This window comes from Chrysoperla carnea, chromosome 3 (genome assembly GCF_905475395.1).
Source record: "Chrysoperla carnea chromosome 3, inChrCarn1.1, whole genome shotgun sequence".
Taxonomy (NCBI): Eukaryota; Metazoa; Arthropoda; class Insecta; order Neuroptera; family Chrysopidae; genus Chrysoperla; species Chrysoperla carnea.
In genome coordinates, this window is record NC_058339.1 from 45,871,138 (window position 1) to 45,892,005 (window position 20,868).

Sequence of the window (20,868 nt, forward strand, 5' to 3'; positions counted from 1 at the left end):
CAAAACGCAATAATTAAAATTTTGAATATTACATTAAAATCGTAATTGTTACAGGAGATATTATTCTTACATATAAAATAACCTATTAACATTTGTCAAAAACAAAAATAAACTTGACCAAATACTGAACCTGTCAGTCTTTAAAAATAATTTTTTTAAATTTCTAACTATTTTTAATGACTTTCATTTAGACGTAATATCAAAATAAAATACATAAAAATGTCTACAACAAATAGGTAATGAAAATGTACTATCGTATCAAAATAAATAATTTTAAGCATTTATAATAATTTTCTTTTTTTTGTTATTGCAATTTCAGAAAACGTAGTAGAGCTTTATTCGACGATGACAGCTTAGAATTTATGCCATTATCAAAGCGAATAAATAATTTACATATTAATTCAACAATACCAGGGAATTTACCAAATAATAGTCAACCAATTGAACAATGGGGACCTGGTCCACCAGCACAGCCACAGTATCAACCCGAATTAAGTGTAAATCAGAATCCTTATTATTATACGACTAACAAATTATTATTTGATTTGTATATTGAGCGTATGAATCGAAATGGCCATCAATTCTAGCGAGCATTTAAGTTTTTTAAATAAGTATTTTTTTACATAGTTATTCATATCAGTTATTATTATTCTTCATTTTGAAGATCGTTTTAAAATTACCTATTATATACAATTATTAAGTCTATTTATTGATATACTACACCAATCGATTGCATTTTAAAATATGTAACAAAGAAGTTCGATATTGCGTATTAGATTTCAATATTTGTTTTTTGAAATTATTTCGAATTTCTCTGAAACATATTTTCATATTTATGTTATTAAATTATTTATTATAATCAAATTGTGTTTAAAGAGAAATTTTGGTGTAATTTTAATATTACATTGTTTATCCAATCCACTTAATAAAAAATTTTTATTTTACCAACGTGATGTGATTTAAGGACGAACATGCGTGAACCTGTTTTGCTATGTGCGTTCATAGGGAAACAGTACGTAAATTTTAAAGAATTTTAAATTAGTAGAAAATAGAAATTTTTTTTGAAATTCTATTAAAAGTTTAAATAATAATTAACTGGTAAAAGTTTCAAGTATGGTTATCGATATAATTTTTGAAAAATATCGACTTATATTTTCCATTTAGTCTCATGTTAAACCTTACTTTTAGTCACTTTTTAAACTTAAAATTTAATGAAATTAATTCGATAACAGGATATTTTTCCTGTTTTAAATCATAGAAAATCATTTAAACTATCGCTTTATCATATTGTTTTTAATTTCTCTACTAATATCGTTGACGCATGAACGTCCTTAAATCTCTGACTTTTAACAAATTTTAAGAAAAAATTTTTATTTTCAAAATTAAAATTAGTGTTATAATTTCAAATGCATAGTTTTAATTATTATAAAATCGATCGGAGAACATGGTTCTTTTTGAAATTTAATAATAAAATAAATAATTGTAAACAATACGGTAGTTGCTTAGTTTTAATTTTAATATTTCGTTAAAATTTGAAAATGTACGAGAATGATGACAAGATATGAAATAAAAATTAAAATCGATTGGCAAACATAAAAGATATAAGCAATTAAATAATTTTATCTATATTTTCTTATAACAACTTTTGATTTGTAGTCTCTATGGCAGCTGCAATTTATGACATTTAAATCCTTTCTATTTGTTCATTTAAATCCTTCAAATTTTCGTAATTTTTGATGTTATCCCAAAAATTGATTTCATATTATGTTTTTGATCTATAACAAACGTCGATTGACACAAAAAAATAAAAAAAATTTTAGGCGCCTACCCTATTACAAAATTTAGAAAGGAATATTATCATAAGGTCGTTTTATCGCTCTAGTATATTTAAAAAAAAGATGATTATTATTAAAAATTTAGTTTTTTTCATAAATATGCGTCTTTTTTTAAAGATTTTAGCGTAAGGCACTTTCAACTTAAAATTGTCCAAAGAATACGATTTTAAGCAATGACCATCAGTTCCGGGCCACCCTGTAAAGACTCTGTTTAAAGTATCAACCTTCAATTCGCTGTATAAAAATTCTGTTAGTTTTGTTCTGTCATCTGTGATTATCAGACATATTATAAAAGATTCATTTTGGTTTGAATTATAAAATAGTTCTTGAAGTTTCTTGTTTCTATGGAAGATAAATATTTATGATTTTTGTTTTTGGAAGGGCGAAAATTGGGCCTTATCGATACTCATTCTTTGGTTCTTGACCTTAGTACAGGCCAGGATTGGAATAAAATTTGTTTCAAGAATAACAAAAAGTTGACGTAATTTTCAATTGTTGGAAATAAGAATCATTTTAGTTTTTAAGAAACTTTTATGTATTGTAGAAAAGTTTAATGATTTGAAATTAAAATCTAGTTTATATAAATCCACGTAAAGACAAAAATCTCAATAGTTTAGATAATGTTTAAAATTATTGTAAAATGAAACCCACGTAATTTAATGTTTTAATATAACTCATGTGAATCTAGTTAAGATAATCCGGCCATGTCAAATGGCATTCATTTAAATAAAACTATAAAATAGGCATTTTTTAAAAATTTGAGCATGTGTGATTGATGAAAAACTTTGATAACACTTAAATTTTATTAGTAAAGTTATTGAATTTTTATACTAATTGTAAAAATAAACATTCAAAAGTATACATTTGAAAAATTGATGTTTAAATTGGAACCTGCACAATAAAATACAAATGTGCATTATGGTGAAATTATTTGATAGAAGGTCCTTCTTATCATGCTACTCAACAAGGAATTGAATTAACCCAAAATTTTTAAATGTACAGTTAGTTTTTGGTTGATAATTTTTGTTCCAAACAGTTCTGACTGTTCACTAAAATGTTGACTTTTAAAACTATGCCCAGTGATACGGTTGATGAGCAAGTTAAGAAGAAATCGACCAAAACGTCTTTTGTATTTGATTTGTGCAGGATCTTTTATCAATTATTATTGTTAAATTCACTGCCAAAAAACAATTATTTGTAAATTACTTGCTGACCGAATTATCTAGATCAGGTTTAATATATTGTTTATAGTTTTAATGTATAAATTTCATTAGTCGAAGTTAACGAAAATTAATTTTATTCTGTGCATGCAGTTTTTAATTACTTAAAACTTTTACATCACACATTTTTATATAAGTGGAAAACGACCAAAATTACGTAATTGTCACTTTGATCGGTGCCGTCTTTTATAATTGCGAGGCCCTAGGCTCAGGATGATTGGTGGCCCATGCAAGGAAATTTTTTTTGGTATATATAGTAATATCTCTTATTTAAAACACAACTCGAATCATTTTTAATAAATATACACAAATTTCAAATAATAATTTCCATTATTCAAATTAAGATGAGCATTTTTGTGGGCTGTATTATGCATTTTGTTAAAATATATCCCCTTCAGGACCCACAGTAAAAATATTTAGCTAAATTATAAAATTATTATTAACTAGTGACCCGTCCCGGATTCACACGGGTGCAACTTTTCTGTAGACCTTTTCAATGTGTACAATACTTAGTACATTATTTTGATAAAACTCGTAGGGTTCAGCCTGCGTTTGCAATGTATGCGGAAAAAATGTAATTATTTACGACATCACTTTAGAAACCTCAAAAATAGCAGTACTTCTCCACTATTTAATGGATGTTATTATACATATAAACCTTCCTCTTGAATCACTCTATCTATTAAAAAAAACCGCATCAAAATCCGTTGCGTAGTTTCAAAGATTTAAGCATACAAAGAGACATAGGGACAGAGAAAGCGACTTTGTTTTATACTAGTAGTGATGATGATTAGCTAAGCTTATAATCTACCTAAATATTTTTATTGTGGGTCCTGAAGGGGATATATTTTAACAAAATGAATAATTTCCATGGTATGAAAATATAATATTTTGAAATGCAATAGTCAATTCTATGAAAGTTAAAATGTCCTAAAAATGTTGTGTTTCTGATTTGTTTAGCCCCCGTCCCCTACCCCAAAACCTGGGGGTCTATAAAGCCTATGTTTAAAGACGGCTCTGTCTTTGGTAAAACTTTGAAATTTATGAATTTCAAAATATTAAATAAACATTAAATTCCATTATTCCACTAAAAAAAAGTAAAAAATTCAAGTAAAAATTCCATTTTATAAAATTTATAAGTATTTGTAAGTTTTTTCGTCATTATAATTTACTAGAAAAAAAAAACAAGTTTGTCAAAATAGAATTTAAATTGTCTGATTTTAGTTCCCACCTCTCTCTGAAAAATTATAAAAGTCACTTCAAAATTTTAAGCTAATAAATTCATTAAATTTTGCAAATGGACTCTGCTATTAATTGCCAATTTTTGAACAAAAAAGATGATAAATTTTGTTTTTAATAGCTGTCTTAATTGGATATTAATTAATCTTATTATATGTATCATCTGATTCAAAAGAAAGTATTTAGGCAGAGAATTTCGTATAAGAATTTCTGATCATATGTTCTCAGCCTTATACCAAGTACAATTATAATTAAAAAGTCAATTGTTAGACAATAGCATACTTTTGAGTCTGAAGAATATTAATAAAAAGAGTGCTAAAATGATACGAAGCTTATCAGAGTTGGAAATATATTTTTATATTTTCAATCTGGTAAAAAATAGACACTGTTTTAGAAACATTGTAATTTATAGTTTTTTTAAACCTTATTTTTATTTAGGCATAATCTATTCTTTTTAAGGTTTTCAATAAAATTATTTAACAAAACTTAGTTTACTGCTATTTATTATAAAAAATTTGATTTTTTTAAGTGGTATACCAGATTTTTAGAATTATAAGAAAATATATTTATTTTTAAATTTGAATGTAAAATTATTGATAATTATGTAATAAAGAAATGATTTTAAATTACACCAAAAAATCTTTTAATTATAAGCTATAATGTAATTAATTTCTCATTTATTGAAATTTACTTGGAATAAAAAAATTATAATGTAGTTGAAAAACAAACGCAAATAAATTGTTTGAATTACCCTCCTCATTAAACATTTGTAAGTTTATTGTCCCATCTAGTGATAGTTTACGAAACTATTAAACCAATATGTCTGAAATGTAATATACTTATTGTAGGTGCATTATCAATGACGACATTTTTTTTATTTGTTTTTACGTTCTTCCAATTACTCTTAATCCATCTAAAATATTTAATTATAACAATAAGAAAATTTGCTACAATTCGAATATTTTTGTTTGAACGCTTTAGAGGTGGAAAAAGTTTGTGAAAGGTGTTTTTCTAATGATAAAATAAAGTGACCTGTTTTTGTAGTGAACGACGCTGTGATACTCAACAAGCGGGGTTTAAAGTACCGTTAGTTATTGCCAGTTTGTTACGTAGCAAGTTTAGTCGCGGGTGGGAATTGTCGCGATTTTAGAAAGAGTAGGGGTTGTATACGGGAAAAGTAGAGGGGTGATCGTTAATATCATCGGTTCTAACAGGTGCTTGTCACCCCGAAAAAAAAAACAAAAAAGTCCGCGAGTGAAAAAATCAAAATAAAAAGAAAACATTGAAAAACTGCTTCAACTGTTCTTTGGTTACATTTTGATAGGCGATTTCATTCAAGGTCAATAACCTGTAGCATCTGTAATTCTTCCCGTTCCTGAAATATGTGCTAATTTTTTAAACAGTTAAGTATATGAATTATATTTTTTTATTGTTAGCTTTTATTTTTAGACATTAACAAATGGGATTTCGAGAAAAAACCTCATAGTAATTACGTCGTCACAATATATAACGGTATTTCAAAATATTGAAACTATTTTCAAATTCACCCATCTTAAAAATCTTTCAAAAATAAATTTTAATTTGTTATTCAATTATTGATTTTTATTGTCAATAATTTTATGTTGTGCATAAATATTATACTTATTTAAATTATATTTGAGGTTAGGTTACTCATTGATTACTCATTCTTCAATTTTATCAAAGTTGAACGAATTGAATCCAAAGAAAAAAAAAACAAGATACGCATCAACGATTTTTAAAATAAAATGCCTCAAGAATTATTTTTGGATCCTCAAATACGTTTTTGGGTATTTTTACCGTTATTATTTTTGAATTTCTTGGAAGGAATATTGAGTCATTTTACTCTAATATTAATTGGATCTCCCAAAACTATACAGTTGTCTCAAGTTGAAGATAGTCAAGCGATTGTAAGAGCGAAGTTATTAAGACAAAATGGACATTTATTAACGTATAAAGCGTATCATATGAGGCATAGTTTCTTTAATAATCCAGTTAATGGTTATTTTGTCGATGAAACTAAAAATGAACCAGTGACAACAATGCATAATTTAGTAAAAGATCCATCATTTGTTAATGATATGTTAAAAGGTGCGATTACTTATAATTATTTAATATAGAAATTACAGCTTGAAAACCAGTGATACATTTTTAATTCGTCATAAAAATCAAGCCCCGTTTTATGATGGCCTATCAGAGATTTCAATCATGTGACGAAACTTTAGAGAATCAGCCCGAAACAATTTTTCATAATTATTGATGATTGAAGTAGTATTCTCATGATTTTTCTTGTTCCTTTTTTCTTTTAAATAATTCTAAAGGTAGTACATCTGTACTGTAGATGTAGTTGATCTAGCTAAATTAAAAGACCTTGTTTACGCTCTACCTCTATTAAACGTGATGTTAAACGTCCTCTAGAAATATATCTGTTAAACGCCGCTCTAGCTAAGGCTAAAAAAATAATAACTTATAAATTTAAGTAACTCAATGTTAAAAATAAAAGCTTAGTTCCATTTAAGTGTAAACTCGCTCCTGTAGCTACATAAGGATTTCGAATTTGTCCATTATCTCTTAAGTCAGGTATGAGCTGAGGTATGATTTTAGAAATAGTATGGACTCCCCTGACTTCTAATTTCAAGCATAATATCAAGAAAGATTTATCTCGCCAGATTTTCGTATATGGTACTACTTAATTTATATTTGGCGACGAGGCAGACGCTTTTAAAAGCAAAAACAATGCCTTTAGAATAGATTATCTGGAATTACTTTGCATTAAAAAATAAGGGTTACTAAAAATCTTGTTACTTACACATCTTTCCTCTCGGTGCTTATTTATCACTATGATTAAACGAGTAGTTCTTAAGTTCTAAAATTGTGTATTTTATCGAATTTTTGGTAGCCTTTTATAGTCAATTTGGCTTGTTCTGGGTCTGCCGTGCATCTTGTCTTTTATTTCAAAGTGTATCTGGGATTCTTGGATGCTAGGTTGTAGTCTCCAATAAGTCATCATATATTGAATTTTGATTATCGCAGTCAAACTGAAGCATTCATGTTAGCAAAAGTGACGTCGGATAACATTCGGCACCACTGTATGTGAGCATGTCTACACGCTCGCTCTTGGGTATTAGGGTTTTCAGCTAAGAGACGCTCTATCTAGACATGATTTAAAAATATGTATTGACAAAAAAACTGCTATTTGATCTTAAATCCAATAATTCTGAAATAAGTTCATGAAAACGTTTATTTTTAGTAATTTTGAACGGCCTAATATGACGTAACCTAATATATGTAGAAATAATATCTCCATGGGTACTACACATGTTTCAAGTAGTAGTATACCATTTTATGTGGAAGTACAGCGTCTCCTTTCTATAATACCTCCATGTGTGAAAGAAAACTTAAACCTCACAAAAACCTACTTAAATGTACACTTTTGCGTTCATGTTGCTTCCTTAAAATCGCTTAACTTGAATGTAAAAAGTGTAAGTAGCAAAATCAAACAAAATAATAATAAATTTTAAAAATCAAAAAGGTAACATAACAAAAATCATACCAATGCTAATTGGTGGCGGTTGGATAAATTGGATGTTCTCTGGTTTTGTAACAACAAAGCTACCATTTCCATTAGCATTACGCTTCAAACCAATGCTACAACGAGGTATTGAATTAGAAGCATTAAATCCATCATGGGTATCATCAGCATCATGGTATTTCTTAAATGTATTTGGTATACGTAACATATATTCATTGTTTTTAACTGAAGATGAAATGTACTATGATGAAATCAATTATAATAATGAGATACTAATGTCACCAATGACACCATCGGGTCGTCCATTTAAAATGGAATGGGAAGCATTAGAAATTATTGAACATGAATGGAAACTTGATCAGATTGAATATGAATTTATTTCGAAATATAAAAAGATTTATTGATTTTTTTTTATACAATTCTAAATTTTATATTTCTACGATTATATTTTGATATTGTTATCCCTAATATTGATTATAAAATTTGTAAAAGTTGCTGCTAAGATTGTATTAGTCATTAATTTAAATAAACTTAATCTTTAAATGTTTCAACTACATTACTCATTAAAAACTAAGTACCTGGGCAACCTAGCTTTGCTCGGATGCGTAAAGTTTAATTTATATTGAAAATAATTATGTTAACTGTTATCTGTCGTGAGTAATAGCTAATCAATGGATCTTATCAGACATGCATGTCATGTTAACAAAGTGCCACCTGTTTTTGAATCAATATATTAATATTTTATTATTTAGCTCAATATTCTATGAGATGGCGTTTGAATGCTTATCTTAAAGAAAAAAATAGTTTTCAGGGTGAAATTTTTTTCCTTAAGATAAAATGTTCTTTATCTTGTTTTTAACCAGTTTATATGTAATATATATCAAGGTATACTATATATGTAATATATATCAAGGTATAAGTTTGGTCCCAAGTTTGTAACGCTTTAAAATATTGATACTACGAACAAAATTCTGGTTTTCCGTCTGTCTGTCTGTCTGTGGACACGATAACTCAAAAACGAGAAGAGATATCAAGCTGAAATTGAGATAAAAAGTGAGGATGGCCAATAATGGGGCAATAAGATCACACATTCCTTGCATGTATTTACTTAAGTAGTAATTAAATTTTTGCGGTTTATTTAATATTTTTTAGTATTATTATTAAAAGCCTTGACATAATCATCTCAATTTGTTAATATTTAATTATAACAAAATCTCTACTTTATAATCATAAAAATGGTGTTGTGAGCAGGGTTATAGGAAACCTCGAAAACTGAGAATTCTCAGTTATTTCCTAGAATCTAAAAATCCGGAAAGATTCTTCGTCTGATTTAAAAAAAATTTTATTGAAGTTTACACCAATTTTTTGCTCGCGTCGTTTGCGAATCAAGGAGTACTTAAAAACTCATAAAATTTTTAAGTTTTTGATTTGTGTCTTCTAAACGGTGCATTTTTAAGTAAATTTAAGTATTTTACAAATTAAAGAATATAAAATTTTACGTCGAATAAGTATTGCATATACATTTTGAAATACGTCAGTCGTTAAATAGTTGGTATGTGAGTTTAAAAATGATCATTTATGATAAAAAAAAGAAACGTTTTTTCGTAGATTCGGTAGAATAAAAGCAATACTGGGTGAATACTTTGAAAACTTTGATATATATTTTACGGTTTAACAATAGTACATTTAATTTTCCACAAAATGAATTTACAATATTGGCTTTACTACTCTTCGCACTGAACTGTTCGTATCAACTATTCATACCCAACTGTCCATAAGAACTGGAAGTTATTTTCACAGCACAACCATAATTACACTTTTTCCATATACATCGTTTCCATGAAAATCTTTCAATTTTCTTTTTTCACAGCCTCAATGTCGGGGTCCATAGGCAATAGAATGCTCCGGGATCCTCAGACAGAGCGGTTTTTTGACTGTTTGTTAATTATCTTGGTGCCCCCTGTAGTTCCCTTCTCATAAAAATTGACCTTTTCTCCATATTTTTTGTCTTTTTCCTTTTTGATACTCTTAAATCAACTTGGAGCTCTTCTCCTATAGATTTGTCATTTTCTATTTTGACCTTTCCTCCAGGCCTCTAGGAAGTTGTCTACTCCACCTAATGGTTAATCCGCCACTGCTTCCAAAAACCACCCACGATAACAGACTCGTTACAGTATTGTAGAGGTTTGTTATTTAAGATGAGGTTAAAGTATCTTTTTATTGACCCCTTGAATCCCTCTCGAAACAATCATAGTTAAATAACTGAATTACATATAATACTTTTTGAATCATTCAACAATAAGTATCCAAAGTGCAGTATTTTCTATCGATTACAAAAATTGTAGGCAATTTACATTACATCCTTGTAAGGTCGTTTATATAAAAGTGGAAAAGGTATTTGCATTTTTTTCTTGTTGCAAAATGAAAATTAACCTATCCTATGCAGTGTGATCAAATTAACTTTTTGAATTTTTTAATTCTGAGTTCGGAGAAAAAAATTGAATTTAGTAGATAATTATGATACAAATTGAAGAAACTAAAATCTAACATTTTTTGATGGTCGGAAAGGGTCCAAAAAAAAGTGTAAAGTGGCCTAATCCGGTCTTTCGCGTCAGACACCGTCGGATTGAGTTAAAAATAAAAAAGCGTTTAATAAGCTTAGGGGCCGTAAAAAGGCAAAAAAAATGAGCTGCGAATGAACCCGATTGGTCCATCGATGTCCCCACAAATTGCAAAAAACCATCGATTTTGCTCGAAATTTCAAAACTTCATAACTCTTGTTGTTTTAAAGATTCAAAGCTGAGATTTAAATGTATTGTAGCTTTTGTGCCCATGAAATATCACACTTTTACTGAAGATAAGAGGTTGGAACTTTAGTAGGTATTTCTTTAACTATTGAAGCATATGATCGCGTAAGAAAAATAGCATGTTACCGCACCACAACTTTTTTAGGGCCGTTTTACAAAAGTACTGTTTTTTGCTTTCAGCTGCGGTTTACAAAAAGTATACATTCGATCTTGCTGAAATTGTGTGTGATATTTCATGGACACAAAAGCTACAATCCATTTAAATCTCAGCTTTGAATCTTTAAAACAACAAGAGTTATGAAGTTTTGAAATTTCGAGCAAAATCGATGGTTTTTTGCAATTTGTGGGGACATCGATGGACCAATCGGGTTCATTCGCAGCTCATTTTTTTTGCCTTTTTACGGCGCCTAACCTTATTAAACGCTTTTTTATTTTTAACTCAATCCGGCGGTGTCTAGTTTCCAGCCTTGGCGCCAAACTCGATGAAATTAGATAAGATCGTTTTTTAGCAGAAGTTACAAAATAATATACAGTGTGTCTACTTAAGTTGGTTCCATATGGAAAACTTATTATAAGGTTTACGAAATAAAGTTATTCTTTACAAAAATCTCTGCTTTTGAAAATATTAACATTCAGTCAGCAATTAAATTTTGATATCGAATGTACAGGGTGGCCAGAAATTGAAAAAGGATAGAAATGTTTTGGCTACTCCAATTATTAAATTTTGCAAATCCTACTTATAAAACACGTTATCTGTTATCCTAATTAAGCAATCATCGGACTTCAAATGTATATTTGCTGATTTGAAACACTTAATGAATGACATGTAACAAAATAATTAATACAGAAGATTTATTTTTCATAAATTGCATTACAAATACAATTATTGTTGACGTAACAACAGTTATCTTCAGTTCAGTTAAATTGTTCTTTTGCAAAATTCTTTAAATACACAAATATTTTTATTTATTTATTTATTTTTTTGAAAATTTAGGTTAAAATAGTCGTTGCCAAAACATTCCTATCGAACTTTTTTTTGTGGGAATACATTCGATGTCAAAAGTGAAAAGCTGAATGTTAATATTTTCAAAAGCAGCAATGTTTATAACATTTTTTCGCAAACCTTATAATATAGTTGTTCATATGGAGCTAACTTAACACTGTATGAATGTACATATATTTTCGAATTCTTCGTGATAAAGAATTCGAATCTTGTATGAGTAGACAAAAATTAAAATACATTTTCTTGTTAATTCGATCAGTGGACATATTGCATAGTCTTTGGTTGTCAGATAAAATACCTGTTTTGATTTACTCTTAAACAAAAAGCTTAAAAGAATTAGTAAGATGAAAATATTTTAATTATAAGAGTAAGCAAATGTAGTGGGTATTATTTTCTCCCGCCATAAAAATTATAATTTCTTTACTACCAAATTGATCAAACGGTTTAATAATTCACAAGAATACAACAAAAGATGTTGCATTGCTTCGACCATCGGTCTCTTGTTTAATTGATGGTATGAATTTACGTTGCGATAAGTATCAACAATTAATTGGATCGCCCGTAAGAATTTTAAAACTAATGCATCGAGCCATGTTTAAGTTTGAAGTTTCAAGGATTGTTTTTCATTAAAATCGGTTAAAAAAAATTGAATATTACAGATAAATCATGTTGAAAATGATTATTTATTAATAATAAAATAAAAAATGTTTAATTGAATACAGTGATTTCAGTAAGATTGACTGGTTGAGTGCGCACGCTTACAATTGTTAATGTGAAAGTTAACTGTTAAGGAATCCACTATTCAACAAACACGGACCTACTTTATGGCTATGTAGGACAATTATTATACACACAAGTGTATATGCAATGTATCGGTTATTATATACCGTTTTCTTACTAAAATATGAAATCAAATACATTTATATATTATGCTTACTGTAAATTTCTCTTTGAAAGTGGGATTAATATTGAATATCCCACACTACTCAAGTAGAATGCGGTAGTAGAAATAAACCATTTCCTCTTCAATTTTTATATTATTCTTCCTTTTTCAAAAAAGTGAACTACTGATTATTTTTGATGTATATTTACTAATTTGGGAATATTTTTCACTTGCCTACTAGAAGTCTATGTAACCAAAGTGGCACGAGCAAGAGAGAGTGCATGATGTATATGTATGAGCACTGGTATCTACACTCTCTCTTGTTCAGTGCCACTTTGGTTTGATGGAAGTCTAATTATCTTCCACTGATATCTACAAGATTATAATAACCTTAGGAAGTGGAAATTTTGACAGCTGATTTAATTTACGCGCTAGATTTAATTAAAATTCGTCATAAAATTATTAATTCGAGTTATTTTATCGAACATCCGTCAAAAAAAAAAAAAATTATGAAAAGTTTATTTTACGTAATATGAACTCCCTTTTCACTTCTTTTCGATAGGAGTCATCAAAAATTTTATCGAAATGCCTTCAAGTTTAAAATTCGTAGCTCACGAGCTGCGTTAGCTAAGCGAATTCCCTCTTAAGATATTGAAAAAAATAACACATTTTTCTTAAAAAAAATTTGATGTCGACACCACAATACAGTTTTAAGGATTTTTATTTCGAAAAATAAGCTTCTAGAGAAAAAACACAAGAGTACTTTTTTGCTTAAATCTGATCAAAAAATATAAAAATAACTTTTATTATGAAAAAATTTTAAATTTTGTACTTTACACACCTTCCACCCCTTTTTTATCTGCCGATTTTACTCATTAACGAACTTGACCTCTCAAATACCAAAACCTTTCTTGATACCAAATTTTATTCAAATCGGACCTTAACTGCGACCACTACAGGAGGATACAAATACATAATGTACGTATATACATATATATAAATTTTAACGATGGTCATTTTTGACATCTTTTTTATCCTACCTAAAAAAATTTCCTTTGTGGTTTATTAAGTTATTTCTTTCCGATGAATGAGTTTTTCCAATCAACAGACTAAGGTTAGAAACTCATTTAACTTTGTGGATTACAAGAATTTTTGAAAAATTTATTTTCCATTTTTACGTAAGGAAGGTGTAACAAGATCCTTATATTGCATTATGGTTTATTCATTTCTTTCTTTCCGATGAATGAGTTTTTCTAATCTAAAGAGCTAGATTGGATTCTCATTTCATTTCGTGGATCAAAATAATAATTTTTACGTAAGGAAGGTGTAACAAGATCCTTATTGCAATGAGCAATTCATAAACTGAAACACACAAAAATATACAGTAATTTCATTAGTAGGTCAAAAATAATTTTGGTTTAAAATAAAGTTGTTCATGTGTATAATATCTTGAATGAGGCACCTATTCTGTTCACCTTACTGTAATACTATTAACACAACATTCAGCTTTCTCATATGTTACCCCACTTCTTGCATGTTAAGCGAGCCTCCAACTACAATAGTGTCATTCTCTTCAGATTGCTTTAACTCCACAACCGACTTAAGTCATATTATCACCGTATGGGGGAGAAGTAGTAAATATTAGCATCCCCTCTAATTGTAATTATTATCAATTGGGGGTATTTTCAAATTTTTTGAATATTTTTTTGGACTTTTTGACAATTTTGTTAAAAGTATAATAAATTTGTGAAAATTTCTGTGAAAAATTAGTGATATTCTATTAGTTTTTATTTTTGACCTTAATTTTATGGTTTGTGTTAGTCAATATGCTGGTTTACATGAAAATAGAAAGTGTTAAATAATTGTTATTTTCCCTTAGATACAAGGTAATTTATTTTATGTTTTTAATAATTTTTACTCTTTAATAATAAATTCTTTGCTATAACTAAAATAATATTTTTCAAAAATTATTTATTTTTAATACTTAAGTATTTAAATGAGAATGATCTGGTACATTTTGAAATATTTTAAATCACATCATATAACTCAAGATTAGAAAGTGGTATCAATTAACTTTCGTCTAAAACAATACAATATACACCTGAGAGAAAAAATTTTACTTTTTAAAAAGAGAGTCTATCTTGTTTTAATAATTCAAATTACTTATATACTTCTTGGAATTAAGTTTTTAATATATTTTAAAATAAAATTATTATTCCAATTTAAGATTATAGAATTATTTATTATCATATTTTGAATACAAACATTTTTTTTTTTTATTATGAAATTTCTTCCAGATTTTTAATAACTAACTATAAAATAATATGAATCCTTTATTCTTATATCATATAAACTTTCATTTCAAATTGGGAGAAGTCGGAGCTATCGGGGAAATCTATACGTATTAAAGAATTTAAAGAAGACATTTTAATAAAAATCAACTTCGAACTCAACAATGGACCTTAACACGGTTCTATCTTTTGACTTGGAGCACCAACCGATTACTTTCATGGTTTGGAGATCAGAGCAAGCATTGTCAAGCCATCTCATTTTTTGCCAATCTCCTGCTCGTAATTCCTTGTCGATTTTAGTGGTAGACAGTAGAAAGTATTTGTCCTCTATTTTTGTAGCCATATTTCGAATAAAATTAAAAAATGCAAATTTGTGTTGCACATTGACTTACTTAATATAAGGAGAGAAAAAATTAGTTTCGATATCGTTAGTAGTTTTCGTGCGATGCAAACCACTGTCACGAATCAAAAAAATATTTTAAGTGTCTAGAAAATTGCACATTTAATCACAAACCATCACATATGTTAAAACATCGTACATTGGATATACAAGTAAATTTTACTATAAAGTGGTATTATGATCGAATAGTATTCTGAAAAACAAAAATATCAGTTTATGCATACTAGCATATAAAAATTCTTCCGGTATTAGGATTTTCACAAAGGCGCCAATACAGGAATCTTCTTAAATTAAATCTATAAATTGATTTTATTTTGTAATATAATCAATTTTAATATATTACACCGGAAACTTAGAAACCTCATGAATACAATAAAAACTTGACTGTATACTTCAATGAGTGTTATCTTAAGCAAAAACTTTCCGTTAAAAGAAAAATAAAACTAATTTTAATTTTTTTTATTTTATAGGTCAAATTATATCGCTGGTATCATGAATTTCACACCATTCGGTGTTCCGTTTAGCGGATCGTTACCTGTTAGTGCTCAATTTACAACAAATGGAAAATTTCCACAAAATATTAATGGTCAAGTAGTTGGCGTGCTACAAGGCGGGGAAGGTGGGGTACATTATTTACGACCTGTTGAAAGTGCATCTGGATCAAATGATCAAAATAATTGTAATAACCAAGCTCAAGCAGCTGCCCAACAAATGGCAAATTTACTATCCCCAACGCTAATTACTTTGCCAATCACAATGCCTGGCGCAAAACCTGGTGATCCACAGCAAACTGTTCAAATTCAAGTCATAGCAGGCCAACCTCAACCGAAATATCAAGTAGCACCACTTCCTATACATTCATTTCAACAGCAAGGCAATGGGCAAGCGGTCTTAACTGTAGCCTACAATGGCGAACAACAAAATGGTGTATTACTTGCGGATGGTTCACAGGGTCTTCCAGAGGGTGTAACGGTTGTTGCTGCCTTACAACCGCATGATTTACAATTGTTACAAGCTGGTGCTACATTACAAGCAGCTCATCCACAAGATTGTGAAAACAATGGCGAAGAAGATGAAGACAAAAATAGCAAAGATCAGATAATGAAACCGGAAACAGTTAATATAAAAACAGAAATTATGCATGAAAATGATAATACGATTGTTAATGATTATTTACAAAGAATGCAAAATAATTCATTAATCAACCAATATCTTAAGTTTACTGCCGAGACAATAAAACGAGAATCTCAAATCGAATGCAGTCCATTAGGTTCAACTCCTGACAACTCAATGTCGGATGAAACACAATTAGTAGTTAGTATGGATCCAGAGAGTCAAGAGGGTGATCAAAATGCTGAAAACGGTGAAAAGGGTAAAAAACGTAAAAAATATAAAAAACAACCAAAACCAAAAAAACCAAAACCAGGTCAAGTCTTAATTGCTACTGCATTGGATGGTACAACATTATTCTGTTGTCCTGAATGTCACATGGCATATCCTGAAAAAGAGTTGTTGGAGCAACATTTAATTGGGCATAAAATTGAACGTCGATTTATTTGTCATATTTGTGGTGCTGGTTTGAAACGTAAAGAACATTTAGAACGGCATAAATTGGGCCACAGCCCTGATCGACCTTTTATTTGTTCTGTATGTTTGAAAGGATTCAAACGAAAAGAACATTTAAATTTACATTATGTTATTCATTCTGGTGAGAAAACTGAGGTTTGTGGGGAGTGCGGAAAAGGATTTTATAGAAAAGATCATTTACGAAAACATGCACGATCGCATGCTGCTCGTCGATTAAAAGAAGAAATGCAACAAGCGCAGGCTAAAGCTGCTTTACAAGGACAACCTAGTCCGCAAACTACCCAACAACAACAACAGCAGCAGCAGCAACCGCCACAGCAACAACAGCCACAAACTCAACAACATCACCTTACTATCCAAGTTAGTAACGAAGCTATGGAAGCTATGGGTATTAATCCAAACAATGTAAGTTTATCTATATATAGTATAAAAAAAAGTCCGTCCTCCGCGTCTGCCTTGTTTATCCACCAATTCCTTCTAAACCACGCAACATGTTTTGAAACGGTTTTTACCATCATATAGATAATTGCATTTCGTATAGTACATCCTAACTGAAAGCGTTCGAAGCCGCACCGAGTCGCTAATATTTTATAAAATATCAATCGTGTGTTGAGTCTCGAGAACCCATAACACACTTATCGACACTCCTAAGTACCGAAAATTCTCTTCACGAAGGGTTGATTACGTTATGAGCACAAATAAATTATAAATAGATTTGGTCTATGTAGATTCAAAGGCTTCGCTTACACGCTACGTCTCAATCAGGAGTAATTAAACCAATTTATTAACTCCCGTCTAAGAGCCGTTTAAACGTCTTTGATTCTACATACAAAAACACAAAATTTCAGTTAATTTGACAATAAAATTTAGATTTCATAGATTTTGTTAAAAATTACTTTGTATCTTAAGTTTAATCAAATTACGAAATAAAATGTCGAGGAAAAAAAATCGAGGGCACTATTTTTCTCCAATTACGATAAAAATCCAATAGTTATAAAATACTCTGAGAAGTCGTTCATAATCCCATACGAACGGCAATTTCTTGGATTGACTTCAGGTAACTTCTTAGAAAATGTTTGCCTAAGAGTAAATTGAACTGGATTTTCGTGGACTCTTAGATCCTACTTATTATAAAATTTTAAAAACCGAGACAAAAATTTAGAGTTTGTCTATTTAAATCATAAAAAATTTTGAAAAGCATAATTTAAAAAAAAATACATTGCGAAAATCTCAAATTTGTATTCAGAAATGAATTGCTATTCCTAAACTGACATCAATCTCATCTGATCTCCAATTTTGTCAATTCAATTTTGCTTTTTTCTTTTTGAACCGACAGTCAAATGGACGAAGTGGAAAAACACTTACTTTGTATAAAATTTTCGCACATATAATGTTTTCTGTATTTTCGTTTATGAAATATAAATTATATCTACATAGATATGAGTTGAATAACTGTTTTTATACACAATATAATTTCAACCAAAATTTTTTTGTAGGTGCCTAACAATCAAATTCAACTTCCTGTTCAAATTCAAGTGCCCCAACATCACTTACAAATTGGCAATTCAGCTGGTGACGGTGATGTGAATGGTGATGATTCAACTGATCAACAAATTAGTACAGTTGTGTTACCATCAGCAGCGGAAACAACACAAATTCAAGTCCCTGTCCAAATACAAGTTCCACAACATCATCTAGTAAATAATATCAAACGTGAAATAAATTTAAATGGCGGTGATAATAATTCAACAAATGACCAACAAATTAGCACTGTTGTATTACCAACAGCTGCTGAAACAGGTGCAATGGCTATATTACATCAAGCAACGACAAATACTCAACAGCAACACTGATCTATACTGTTTATTGCGATTATCATCCATATCGCTCTCACTAACTCAATTCTTATACTGTTGAGATTGTCTTACTTGAGACGTCAAAATATCATGTGCCCTGATAAATGGAAAATGTGTGTTTTGTACATAAAAGGACAAAGACAACAAGAGTTTATCAAAAAATTTCTTTAGAGATTATTAAAAAATAGGATTTTGGATTTATTTTTTGTGTGTATTATAATTTTGAACAAAATACGGAAGCGGTGTTGTTTAGCTTTTTAAAATCAACAATAGGCAATTTTAACGACGCAACAATCGAGCTAGTGTATTGAGCTTAGTTTTTTTTCTTTTTTTGTAAAGCATTGTTTGTTGTATAATTTTACTATCAATTTTTGATTTATGAACCTTTTTTTATCATTTAATAATTTAACAAAGAAAGATTTATTTGTTTTTAATGGAAATGTAATTATCCTCACACTATGCGATTTATAACAAATGTATTTTAGTTTTTCTAATACTAATTGAAAAAAATGTGTTTTAGCAAAAATGATTTTAAGTTTTTTTAAAGCAATTATAAATTTATTCAAAAACTTAAATCACAAGACTGTGATACGTGTAACATAGCGGTGTGAAATTTATAGCTCACCAAAGTAAAGATGACAATATTCTTTTCTGTGGAATGTACATATTTTTACACCAGGCACACAGTCTAGTGATTAAAGTCTATAAGTTAACCGTATACGTGTTTCATTTTGAATGATTATATTATCAATGACATCTGAAACTTTCATCAATTATTGTTTGATAGTAAGATCAACCTCGCTCCGTGGGCGCCTAAGAAACAGATAAACAATTTTGGCTATTATCGACATTCGTAAGTAAATGATTAATGGCGAAGGACTGAAAACTAACCTTTAACAAGCAGCTTATCAATTAAAACCCTTAACTAATATCGTAAATTTTTCGTAAATGTAAAATATATCATAGGGCAGATTTGATCTCAATCAAGACTCATTTTATCACTTTCTTCTATCATGGTGAATAATTATCATTATTGTGTATAACTTTTTCTACGATAAATAAGTAAATTCTTTTTGGATTTTTATCTTTCATGATAAACTTAGTTTTTCACAAAATATTTACTACCCATTACAGGTTAATTATGATAAAAATATGCAAGTATATTTGTGTAGTTATTGATTAAAACACGCGAGTTAATGATTCGAAACACCCTCCATGAGATTATTTGATGTTTAGGAATCGTGATGCCCTTACGATAGTAAATGAAACACTTACGATAATCTTAATGAAACTAGAAACAAAGTCGATTAACGGAAAAATTAAATTTTTAAAATCATTTATGGAATAATTATATTCAATTCCACTAAAAATATTTGAAAAAAAAAAAAAAGATTTTAAATTGTTAAATAAAAACACACTTCCCCAAGTAAAAAATATTTGGAAAAAAAACGTAAAAATCTATAAATTTTGTATAAAAATGATATATCGCTTTTGCAAAAATTATTTTTATGCGTTTTTACGAATAAAAATGATAATTTTGTTATTAAATATTTTTTCATGCTAAGAAACTGTAAATTAAAAAAAAAATTAAATAATTTTATTATATTGCAAATGATAAAAAAAATTTTATATAGAAGCATACTGTGAGAACTAATTTTTGTCATATTTATTAAGTACTTAAAAGCTGAGTAATTTGAAGAAAAAAAGAAAAACAGTTCCCGTCATTTTAATTTTACACTGTATTTTGTATTAACTGTATTTTAAATATGTAAATAATATACATAATATACGAATCAGATTTAAATTCGGAATTTGTACTCTACAGGTGTCGGGCATTTGAATGATATATGATACTTTTCATATTTAAACAAATTTAAAATAATTTTGATTTCATGATTTAAATGGCTAAAAAGTTTTTTATCCAATAATTTTACAAAACATTAATTGATGTAATTAATAGATACCGAAAATCGAATTTGTAGATAATCGAATCGTAAACTTATGCACAACATATTAGCTACGAAAAATTAATAATTTCAAAAGAGAACTGAATGGTATTATTGTTTTTTATGGTCAAAGCCTGTGAGTTTTTAATTAATGGCCCGAAAAAATCCAATAATAACTCGTTTTCTAATAATTTGAATTCCAATTATTTAGTGTTTATACCATACAATAAAAATTATACGTATAGTTTAAT

At 28.6% G+C, this 20,868-nt stretch overlaps 3 protein-coding genes across 3 annotated transcripts; all 3 read left to right on the forward strand.

Annotated features, from left to right (window-relative positions):
* The first annotated feature begins 104 nt into the window (after positions 1-104).
* Positions 105-765, forward strand: LOC123296449. Its single transcript, XM_044877924.1, has 2 exons — positions 105-236; positions 320-765. Exons 1-2 carry the CDS (start codon positions 220-222, stop codon positions 585-587), a joined length of 285 nt encoding a protein of 94 aa, XP_044733859.1. The 5' UTR covers positions 105-219; the 3' UTR covers positions 588-765.
* Positions 766-5,137: 4,372 nt separating this feature from the next.
* Positions 5,138-18,997, forward strand: LOC123296446 (transcription factor Sp1-like). Its single transcript, XM_044877919.1, has 3 exons — positions 5,138-5,696; positions 15,699-17,220; positions 18,312-18,997. The coding sequence occupies exons 2-3, from the start codon at positions 15,721-15,723 to the stop codon at positions 18,666-18,668; spliced, it is 1,857 nt and encodes a 618-aa protein (XP_044733854.1). The 5' UTR covers positions 5,138-5,696; positions 15,699-15,720; the 3' UTR covers positions 18,669-18,997.
* Positions 6,061-12,284, forward strand: LOC123296064 (ER membrane protein complex subunit 3-like). The gene is made up of 3 exons (XM_044877526.1): positions 6,061-6,403; positions 7,845-8,167; positions 12,114-12,284. The coding sequence occupies exons 1-3, from the start codon at positions 6,061-6,063 to the stop codon at positions 12,282-12,284; spliced, it is 837 nt and encodes a 278-aa protein (XP_044733461.1).
* Positions 18,998-20,868: the final 1,871 nt, after the last annotated feature.